Source organism: Centropristis striata, chromosome 15 (genome assembly GCF_030273125.1).
Source record: "Centropristis striata isolate RG_2023a ecotype Rhode Island chromosome 15, C.striata_1.0, whole genome shotgun sequence".
In the NCBI taxonomy this organism is placed as follows: domain Eukaryota; kingdom Metazoa; phylum Chordata; class Actinopteri; order Perciformes; family Serranidae; genus Centropristis; species Centropristis striata.
The window spans coordinates 16620714-16632812 of record NC_081531.1 but is presented as its reverse complement, the minus strand read 5'-3'; the positions used below and the strand labels follow the sequence as shown (position 1 = coordinate 16632812).

Here is a 12099-nt window from a genome sequence, read left to right as displayed (position 1 = left end):
AGTGTTTAGTAGGAATAATGAGAAAACTCTTAAGGCCTGTCCTACTTTTTATTTCCTTCCACAATCTTTATAGCACACAGTTTTTCATTATAACAGGCTCAGGCCCTAATCTCCTCAAGAACTACCCACTGTGCCATCCAGTATTTTACCCCTTTCATTTTTCATGCGTCAAAACTTCAATCCCTCTTTTTCCCCTCTTCCACACATTACCTAGACAAAGTCACAAGTCCCAAAGGTGCTTTGATTGTAATGAGCTGCTGAGCAAAGAGCTTAACTCCTGCTCATGTCTGAGTTTTTATCCACACTTTGAATGTTTCTGCTGTTCGAGGCAAAAAAAGAGTTGATGATTAACAAAAGTGTTCACTGGCAGAAGCATATTCCTCCAAAGATTCACTCCTCCTCAAGACAGTCTGACTAAAAACGAAACTCTGCTTCAAAAGTCACTTTTCACAGTTTATTTACCGCATTCTGATCTGATCTGTTTCTGCAAACCACAGATAGCTTGATGTGACACGTATGTCGCACCCTTTAACATCTGTATAGGCAGTGCCTGAAGTAGACCAGTATTCACCAATACCGAAGACCAGAATTTCAAATTTCTGCTCTTACTTCTAATTTTGCTACTGTTTTACTTCCAACAGTATTATCAAAAGGCTGACATGGATACCAAAAGATAATGTCATGAGTTATTGTGAGAAACCAAGCAGTTCTATGTAAAAATCAGACATTAACCTCTCCCATGTAGTCCGAATGGAAAGATCTTTTGTTTCATATCCAAATGTTTGTACCACTTTTATGATTCGACTGTGAGATTGGCAGTTGAATCAAGCTCCTTAGATCAAATCATCCAATAGCCAACTACTGCAACTTCATTGTAAAACTATCTGTGTCAATATTATTAATAATAATAACTTTTATTGGTATAGCCCCTTTCAAAACAAGGTTAAAAGGTGCTTGACAATAAAACAAATGACAATTAAAAATAACATAACATAATAAAAACTATTTAAAATAAGTAAAAGGTTAAGAAAAGGCAAAATCTTAGGAAGAGATTTATGAGATGACACTGAGTTTGTCTGAGATCTGCTGGAGGATCTCAGGCAGCAATCAGGCTCATAGGGAGTAAGCATATCACAAATGTAAGCAGGAGCCTGAACATCTATGGCTTTAAAAACATGCAATAAAACCTTAAAATCGATTCTAAAACTCGGTAGGTAACCAGTGGAGGGCAGCGTTGATTATTATCAATTGCTCCACGCGCCAGGTGACGTAGTATAACAAGTGACACACCTTATGGATGGGAGGACATTGGGGTGGATGGGTGGGTCAAACATACACCACACTTTCACCCAGTTGATGTCCCGTCCATGTGCCGTGTGAAAGTGAAACTTAAGTTTTGTAACAAACTATGAGGGTTTTCTTGGGTCGCACAGGTTTCAGAGTCATACATTTCGCATATCTGTGATTTGTAGAAACAGACATTTTATTCTGAGGTTGCCAATGTGGAAGTGCCTCCAACCTGCATTATTTCTAATGAGCAGCAGGTGGCGACTCCAACAAAGACGACACAGCAGCGTATGCTTCAGAGTGGTGCTATTTGTGATTAACATGTCGCTACCTCAGTGGCCTGTCAATCAGAAAAGAGGCATAGCAATACGTATCCGTTGCACCGTGTACATTTAAACAGCCATGAACTTGGTTTTGCGCTACCTTGATTTAAGAAGAAAACATTTTTTTGTAGCGAATTTGCACAGAGTAGCCAAGAGCCAAATGTCAGTTTGCCACTAGGTGGGTGTACACACTGTCTTCGGGATCTCAGTCTGATCCACCTCTTGTTCAAATACGGTCACTTCTGGCTCCAAAAAACCAAGATGGCTCTTCAGGCTTCAGAAGCTCCTAACCACTCACATTTTGGTGATGTCCACAGAGTCGTGAATGTCAATCACCTGAAACCCCAAGTTGTCGATCCCCAACTTGTGCTGGTTGTTGTGATTTTCTCGGTTGTGGCTGTTGTGATTTCTCTGGTCTGTGTCTGTCTCAAAGCAATGGACGCAGTGAGGCGTGGTAACCTGGACACTTTTGGAAAAGTTTGAGAAGTCCACACGGTACTTCCCCGTCTTGGTGCGAGAGATGATGGGCAAGAAACTGTATCCCCATTGAATTTCCTGAGGGATGTAGGAAGTCCGGACCTGACAGGAGGAGCTGGTAGACTCGGCTGTCCCGTCCAAAAAGACCACTAACTCAAAGTCCTGGTGGGGAAGAGAGTCAGCTGATAGCTCATAAAATGGGCTTGATTTGTTGATCACGTGATAGAGAGTCATAGGACAAACAAAAAACAAGTTATCCTTGCCGGCATCAACCATAAAGTCAATATCCACCTGGTCCAGAATGATGGTTTCTCCATCTGGTGTGGTTGTTGTCCTTAGCAGCTTCCCGTAGATCTGGCTACCGATTAATAAGGTCTTTCGAAGGTTTGCCACTCTGATCAGGAGACACAGACTCCCTTTCTTTAAGCAGATGACAGCTGTGTCACTGAAGGTGATGGTCTTTGCCCGTTTCTTGGGTAAAGAGATCTTGGCTAAGATGATGCCACACATGAAACAATTGATGAAGACGCCTATTAGAGATTGGATTATGATAAGAGCCACAGTGCCGGCACAGTGTCCAGTCAGCGCCCTGCCACCATACCCAATGGTGGTCTGGGTCTCCAGGGAGTAGAGGAATGCTGTTGTGAGGCCGTTAACATTGTCTATGCACTGGATATGTCCGTCTGTGCGGTTCTGCCCCGTTAGATCCCCGTTGCTCTTTGCAATCCAGTACCACAGCAAGCTGAAAATGAACCAGCTGCCTGTGAATGAGGCCACGAACAGGAGGAGAACAAAGCGCCAGCGGATCTCCACAAACGTGGTCCAGAAGTCCACCAGGTACGCAAAGTGGTTGCTGTATTCAATGTTGCCAAACTCAATGTTGCAGTGCCCGTCTTTGGTGACCAGGCGGGATTTGCGGCTGCGGCGTCCAGCTGGCTGGATGTGACCCTGGAGCACCTGGAACATCCTGGAGCTGGAGAGAGCAATATTAATAACCATGTGCATCCACGTATTTCAGAGCAGGAACTCACCTCATACTAGTCAAAATCACAAATTTGCATCAAAGGGCTTCAAAATCTGTACAGCATACAACACCAACTTTTCTCCAACTAAAGTTAGGCCGAGACCACACCAACATTTTGGAAAATTGGGTTTTCCCCTCCTTCGTCCTCAAAGAATAATCCCATCCACACGTCACCTGTTTTAAAATAAAATCTCCTTCCAAATGAAAACACAAACTCTCAATTTAAGCGCTGTCAGGAGCATGCCAAACCAACAGGCAGCAGGTTAGAACCAGCACTATTGTGGCCTCATTCGCCATTGTACTAAATGTGGCCTCATTTGAAGCCTCATAGATGAGATAATGGTGCACGAAAATACACATTAGCATTTGGACTAGGCCTTAGACTAAAGTAAACTTCAGTTTTTAATAAGGAAAACGCCTTAACTATGGAAGAAACCAACAGAACAGGTAGTTTAACCTTAAACAGGTTATATAAAAACATGTTGAATATGTTCATATAAATGGCCACTAAGTTAAGCTGGACACAATTTATTTTTTGTTTTCTTGCCACTTTCTGTAAGGGATAAGTCTGTGACTATAATAAAAATATTTCTCCTACTGTCAAACTATTAAATGATCCCAATAACAAGTATTTTGTGTTTAAACAAAGTCTGGTGATATATCTACTGTAATGTCAGACACATTTCCCATCATGCTGGTGTAAATATATGCTATATACTTATTACTCCACTGAAATGAATAATTATATACTATGTTATATTGTTGTTGTACAGTCTTACCCCTATATTTCTATTTTTATCATTGTGTACACTGTCTATATGAATACTTATGTCTTTATATGTTTCTCTTATTCTATTTATTCCCATTTTTATTTATTCCTGTCTTATTTCTGTCTTTGTGCTTCCCTAACACCTGAATTTTCCCTCTCGGGACCAATTAGGGCTTAGTATATCTAAAAATGTTCACTAGAGCACCAAATGTTAATCCACTGTTGAAAATTCCTGAAATCAAAATATATCACACACACTATATTTGCTTGCTTACAGTATCACAACATTTGAGACCTACAACAGAATGATACAAGTTATTGTGAGTGGTGCATATTTTACCTGTTTGTACTGTGCAGCATGAGCCACATGGTCCACTGTGAGCCTTACATAACAGACTCAGGATTCAAGAAACATGTTTGTTTTTGGGGAAAGAAGTGCTAAAACATTTTTTTAAATATAGACATAAAGAATAATAACAACATGTTTTGTGTATTTGTTATCAACTGCCTTAAATAGTTTATAATCACACAAAATAGTAGTATTATTTATTAATTAATTACACACATATTTCTTTATTTTACATCATTTTGGTGCTGGACAAACTAAGAAAACTGTTTGTGCCAATGTTTTTCCCCCAGGTTTTAAGCCTTAATAAGGGTTTAAAGAAGTACTGTTAGCACTGGATTTATTTAGTTCTTTCTATTCCATAATTGGCTAAAGACTACAGTGGAAAAACTGGAGAACGTTCATATAATCTTTATGCTATAAAAATGTTGAATTAACTTTCCTGTAAGCAGCTGTAATCCTAAAGTAAAAACACGAGTGTATGTGTTCGATATTAACTTGCTTGGGTTGTTAGAGGAATGAGTTACACTTGAAAAGGTGATTCAAAACCCTGGACACAAAGTCAAATAAGTTAAAAAACGACAACAACAACAATCCAAAATCAGTTCTGTAAAAAGAAAACAGGGAAAAAAGTTTCACTGTACCTGTTAAGTGAGACCATGGGCCCAGAGTGCTCACTGGATGTCCACTGGAACTTCAGACTCCTTTCTTTCAACGAGTGGCGTTGGAGGCGTTGGAAAGATTTTAATCCACAGTGAAATTTCCTAATCCCAGCCACATGCCACCGTGTACACTGGCTTCATACAGACAGAGGAGCCAGCCAGAGAGCTCCCACAGGGCAGGCGTCACTTCGGGGTGACTCCCTTCATCACTCAGACAGTCACCAAAAAGTCTGATAATACACCCTGTGACTTCATGAGCACTGGATTCTTGACGGCTGAAATGTAAATTCTCACCAACACAAGTAGAGAAAAATTCAGCCCTTTTGTGTGGCAGAAGGTGCATCTATTGAAGGGGCCTACGTGGCCGGTGCAGCACCCATGCTGTTTTTGTTTTCAGCCCTGAGAACATTTGGGATTTAAGTCGGGCCTCACAAAGAAGTCCCTCAATTGCGTTTCCCCTGGTCCCCCCTCCCCCCCTCATTCGAACCTGCAAGACTGCCTCACATTTGCATCAAAATGAAGAGCCGCAGGGACAAAACGTCTTTGCCATATTCTCCTGGCTGCAGAGGGGCCATTTTCATATCTGCGGAGCATATTTCCATGATGTGTTATGATATAAGAGAGTGCTTGAATTGCTAAGATGCCCCTCAGCGGTTGATACGGATGCCATTAACTGTATGGAAATGAAGGGAGTAGGAGATGGATGGAGATACAGACTGTGTTGCTGCTTTATTGATTCAACTGCAGACACCCTGAAGAATTTTACAGCCTACTGTACTAACTTTCTGCCACAGTCATTCAGTCAGGTGCATCTGAAATAACAAGTGCTTTAAGCTGTAGCTGTTCAAAATAACCTCCAGGCTGCAGACTCATTAAAGGGAACAGATTTTATTTAAAGTTTCCACACTGACACATTGCACATCTCACATAGAAACCACTCAGTTTTTAGGTGTCAAGTCTAGTTTTTTTGGCGTTTTAGTGGAATATCATGCATAGAGAGCTGTTTTAATCACTCAAATACCCTTCTATATTTGTATTTTGAAATGTTGTACTGCATCTTTATTGAATGATTAAGGCTCCTAACTAATTAAAAATTGTTAAAAAGTTTTCTGAATCTGCTCTTTTGATTTTCAGAATATGATATTACAAGGAAAAACACTGCCAGAAGAGTTAAATGTACAGACGAAGGATATGATATGTGTAAAAAAAATAATATATATATTGATTCTACTATACTGCCCTACAAAGCCTAACTGCAGTAGCTATGCAAAGGTTAAAACCATAGTAAAACTGAGGAAAAACTGCTTTAAAGTGTTTTAATTTTTTTTAATTGGCCAGCCAAATGGGTTATAAGTAGGCAAGTGATATGACACTTAGTTCTACATGTATTGATGATGTAATTTGTATGCTCAAAAATCACAATGATTTATTTGACCTTTGACCCCAAAAATGTAGTTACTGCACTCTGGCTTTGCTGGTCATTGCTGTAAAAGATTCTAATAGTAATGCAAAACCAGTGCAGTTACTACAATGTTGTTTTAAAAGTGTTTAACAACTCTATTCAAAGATTTGTGTATTTTAGACTTAATATTATAAAGTAAGTATATATTTTAGTCTCATTATGATTTTATTTCACTTTTTTACACTATCTAGATAATAATTTCCCTATCAAATAAACATATAATTTATATTGTTTTTTATTATTATTTTTATTTTTGTACAATGAAGAAATACAAGGCTGCTCTGTATCACAGTGGATTTTGTAGTTACTGCAATTTTTACATTATTATTTCTCTGAAATAAAGCAAAATTGCAATCTAAAACTTTGTCACAAGCTAAAACAGACATAACTGAGTTTATTTTTAGTGATAACTCAATTTCGTCCAATAATGTAGTTACTGGAGTAAAGCCTGATGTCCACCAGGCATGGTCACTGTTGCTGACCGTCGCTCTCCGCTCTGCAGCACTTTCAATCCGTAGCACTTCTATTTTTGCCCCGAGCCGTTGCTAAACTGCGTCAAGCTCAACAGAGCAGATTGCACCAGACAGGAAATCCGACAAAGAATCAACGTAATACACTTCTGCCCCTTTCAAAATAAAACACAATACGCAGTTCATGCAGCCTAAAACTACTTCACATCAACATTACGTTATGACCGGGGCCACCAGATCAGCAATTATTAGAAATAATCTGTCAGAAGTCCCGTCAGCTGTTTCACCATGTGTTGTCTCCGCCTGTTGTGGCAACAGGTTTAACTTGAACAGCAGAGAGAGTTGCTTCGGATTCAACATGAACATGACAAACTTAAACATGCAGAGTGAGCAGTGAGCATATTTAAATTTAGTCCATTATTATAATATTGGTCTGAATGTCAAATGCAGCTGTTTTTACTTCATTGGTCAAAGGTTAATTTTAAAATCGATTTTTGAAAAGGCTAAAAGCACTCTTCAAATGGATATTTGACCCAGCATTTCTTGGAATTTTTTCTCCAATACTGATTCAGTTATTATCAGTGTAATGAGATACTTTGTGCTTTATTCGGTTTCATTTCCACGAAGTGTGCTTCACTATTCTACAGTAAATGCTTTGAAGGACCAGCCACTGTGGGTCTAAGGGGTGGACTTATCATAGTTGGACCATGTGTCCTTTTACAGTACTCTAACTGCACTGGAAGCATAGGTTGCATTACTCAAGAGTAAAACTGCATAGAATATTCCCAGAAATATCACCCATCTGTGAGAAGTGTAACCAAGCAGAGGCAAATCTACTGCACAGTTACGCACTATGCCCCAAGTTAGAAAATTTCTGGACAGCAGTGTTTTCATTTTTCTCAAAGGTCTTTAAGACTACATTACGACCAGATCCACTCTTGGTCATACTAGGGGCATCAGGGAGCACTGGGAACCTACAGAATATACAGCGCCGCCTTCTATCCTATGGTCTCCTCTGTGAGAAAAAACTTGTTCTCCTCCATTGGAAAAAAACTGAGACACCTACTTTCAAAGCTTGGTTAACGGCACTGACTGAAACATTGCACCTTGAAAGGATTCGTTACTCTCTTAGTGGTAGGTTAGAAGACTTCAAGAGGATGTGGCAACCAATTATTTCTTTCTTAAAACAGGATGTAGGACAAATTGAGTAGTACTGGGTGGGTGGGACGGGGTGGGTCAGGGAGGGTGTTATTATTTATTTATTTTAATATATGTATTTGTTTACATATTTTTGTATATTTTTACATTTTTTTCCCATTTATTGTTTTTCATTTATTGCTTATTTGTAGGACACCTTTGTTACTTATAATGAAATTATGAAGCATTGGACAAACCAGAGATGGATGTATTTTTGATATACTGTCTGCTTCACAATAAAAATATTTGAAACACAAACAATTGTGTTTGACGGTATATACTGCAAAAATGTGGATGCATCCTACAGATAGATTGCTTTGGATACGGCTGCTTTGCTCTGCTTGATATCTCTCCTTATAGTGCTCTCTGTTCTGTGGCACCTGGAGCCGAGGGGGGAGAGTGGAGGCACAGCACCCACAGAAGAGGTGGACACAGAGGTCCCTCCGTCTGGTGGTAATGTAATACCATTCTAACGACTTAAGAGGTCTCTTGTGAGTAAATCCACTGACAAATGTTTGGTACAGTATGGAGGAATTGACATAGACTACACAAACATAGTAGCTGTCCTGGTGTTATGTGGGTGCTGTTGCATCCCTTTTATCTGCTCTCCCAGGGTCAGCCTCATCTCCACGGACATCGAAGGTAAATCCCCTTCCCCATATCAAATGGCACTAATCCACTCTGAAATGCAAGTTGTACTGCTCACTGATATTGCTACTGCTGATGACTGTGACAATGCTGAAGACGAAGACATGATGTTATTGACCTCATGTACAGTATATGAGGTCAAAGAGGGAAATGTTAGAAACTTTGTGACTGCAAAATGCAGCCTAAGTTCCTCCCACTGGTCCAAAATGTGTGAAACCGCAGGTTCAATGGAGAGCCAACGTATGGCACACACCTTGGTTATCTGTATGATCAATGGTCTCATATATGGCCTTGTAGGCCTCCCTGCGCTTTGAAGACACTGAAAACTAGTTGTAAGTCTCTTGCACCAAGTACTCCACACTATGGGGATGGTGTCATTAGAAGCATTACTTACAGCAAACTATAGAGAGTGGCACACACAGCAAATAAGAAAAAGATCTTTGAGGCCATACTCCTCTTTCAGCACCTTATGGACCCCATTGGTAATCCCCGTCATAACAGAGGCATGTCAGTCCCTTTCCCCAGGAGTTTCTCTTTTTTAAAGACATTTCTCTAGGAAAGGGCTATACAGTAGATCTGGCATCTCCTCCCTCCAATTCAACAAGCCACAGAAATGTTGACACAATTGCCTGTGTGGTGTCACTAATGTACCTTATCACAACTCCCAGGTAATTAGAAACACTGTCGGGTGTAGAGGACACAGACATGCCACAAGTGTTTATTTGGACATATGAACTGAACTGAATGAAAAAGTGCCAGCATTTTCTTAATTTCTGCCCTAAAAATGGAGGCTCTCATTTGATGTCACAAACCACACCACCATTGTCCCAACTCCAGGTGTGGATTTGCATATACCTGAGCTGTGAAAGCCTCATTGGCTGGTGCGACGCAGAACCTGTTTTTCGAGGAAATAGCTCTACATGCTTCTCTAATGAGCTCACATCTCAGCATGAAACAATCTGCGTTTAAATGCACAGTTTAATCGAGCTATGCTTGAAAATCGATATTGGCGTCTACTCAGACTTCTGTCCTTGTCCCAGTTTACATGCAACTGAGAAAATCAAATAGCTGATGGGAACATGTCCTCTTCCTCAACACTGGGTGGCGATATTTGTCGTTTCAGCGGGTTAATACAGCCACCTTTCTAGTTGACCTCATTCAGACAATTTGTGCCGTCGTTACTGACCAGCTACTGTGACCAGCTAATGTGACCGGCTAATGTGACTGGCTACTGTGACCGGCTTTCTTGAATGTTTTTGTTCTGGGGTCAAACGCCAACGCGGGGGCCTTGTCTTGTCATACATGCCAGTGAAAATCCTATTCCAATCACATTATCTGGGTGTCCTATTCGGAGTTGGAGAACTCCGACATTAGTCAGACTAACACGTTTACATGCACTTCAGTTGTCCAGTTATAATCAGATTAAGGCAATAATTTGTTTTTTTCAAGTGTCATGTAAACGTACTGAGTGTTCCTCAATACCTTAGCCTTCTTTGCAGAGTCAATTTTTTAAACTATAAATGGCGGCTTGTTTTGGGTGGAACTGTGGATGAGGTGAGTGAGAGACTGAGGCAGTGTGAATCATATGCAGTAATTGATTTTTGTGTGAATTTGCAGTGTGGACTCGAAGGGGATAACATCTCCTGCAGCTGGGAGCTGCATATTTTCAGGGTTGCCAACTTAGCGATTTAGCGGCTTTTACTGGTGTTTGGAGACTTGTTTACTCTTCTTAACGAGCAGCGGGTGTTGCCGTGGGCCCCTCGAAAGCAATGATTGTTTCCCCTCCATTGGGGGCGGGGCTAAAATGCGCTCTAACAGTGACGTATCCGTGACGTTTGTCTAACACAACAAATCAACAGTCGATTACGCCCTCTGCTATTGAAAAGGGATATCACGATTAATTTTTCATCTCATCCAACTTAAATCTTCACACAACACGTCTTGCGATGCATCGTTACATCCCTAACGACAAAAATTGGATAACAAAAGCTTTAAAACTACATCAGTAAACATAGCAATGAACTGGTAAGCAGAAATACATGAGAATCAGGTTAAATATTGTTCTTGAGAAAAAGCACTAGTAGCTACATTTCACCACACAGCAGCTTTTAGACATTTTTCTGTTGTTTTCTAACAAACAGAACTGACGAGAAGGCTCCTTCATTCAATACAAAGTTAACAGAGAGTGCAGTGTTGCCAACTCCTCAGGAAGGAAAGTAGATATTGGAACAATTCCAACCCTCCTCCTTTGTCCGGGCTTGGGACCGGCAAAAGTGTCTCAAAAAGGACACTCTGGCAGAGTTACTTAGGTTTTGTTTTTATAGTTAGTTTGTTAGTTTAGTTTGCCCTTACAGTGCTAAGGGGCCTAAAACAAGCAAAACATAACGTAAAACAAGCAAAACATAACGTTAAAAAATGTTTACAATATATACATTAACAATATGAATGGACCTAATAAAAAACGAGAAAACTGTCGTTGGCAATGTGAGGAAATTATGGTAAATTATGTGTAAAAGCACAGGCTGTGCTCCCTGCTGAAGGCCCGACAGTTCACTGTGTTTGTATGGAATTATATTTGTGCCACTATCCTGAGTGAGCAATGATATATTCTGAGCACTCAAAGACAGATTTTGAGCACAGAAAAATATATTGTGCAAGCACATCAATTATATTTCAAAAAGAAATTACACTTGAGCAAACAAAAATATATTCTGTGCTCCATAAATGTGTTTGCATGTTAGTTTTACTCGTAATGTTCTCTCACAAACTCTTTCCATGGTGCACAAACAGACCGCTGCGCTCGCTCGCTCCCCCCATCCCTCTCTCGCTCAACCCCTTTCGCTCTGCGCGCTCGGGTTTGTTCAGCTTGGCACACACGTTACAAATGTGCCACAAAATTGGGGCGTCCCGGTGACTCACACTGGTAGAGCGCTTACCATTAAGGCTGAGTCCTTGCTGCGGTGGAGCCGGGTTCGAACCCGGCCTGAGCTCCCTTTGCCGCATGTCTTCCCCTCGATCACCCCCTTACAATCTATCACTTTCAATAAAGCAAAAAAAAAAGCCAAAAAAAAAAAATCCAAATGTGCCACAAAACCAACCAATCAGAGAGCAGGCGGAGGTACATCCTGATTGGCTGTTTGCTCTCCAATAAGATCACTAGTTACGTTAACCTGTGAAAAAACTAAGGAGATCGCATCGGATGGACTCCGACTGGACGAGGAGGAAATTTCAGTCAGTATTTATTATTATTATGAGTATTATCTGATGTTACAGAACTACCTTATTAGTTTTTGTACTATGTTTGATTAGTTGTGTTAGACAAACGTCACAGATACGTCACTGTTAGAGTGCATTTTAGCCCCGCCTCCAGCGGAGGGGAAACAATCATTGCTCTCGAGGGGCCCATGGCAACACCCGCTGCTCGTTAAGAAGAG

General features: G+C 40.5%; 1 protein-coding gene across 1 annotated transcript; it reads right to left on the bottom strand.

Annotated features, from left to right (window-relative positions):
- Window positions 1–440: 440 nt before the first annotated feature.
- kcnj1b (potassium inwardly rectifying channel subfamily J member 1b) lies at window positions 441–3086 on the bottom strand. The gene has a single exon (XM_059352141.1). It carries the CDS (start codon window positions 3084–3086, stop codon window positions 1905–1907), a length of 1182 nt encoding a protein of 393 aa, XP_059208124.1. The 3' UTR covers window positions 441–1904.
- Between the last annotated feature and the right edge of the window lie 9013 nt (window positions 3087–12099).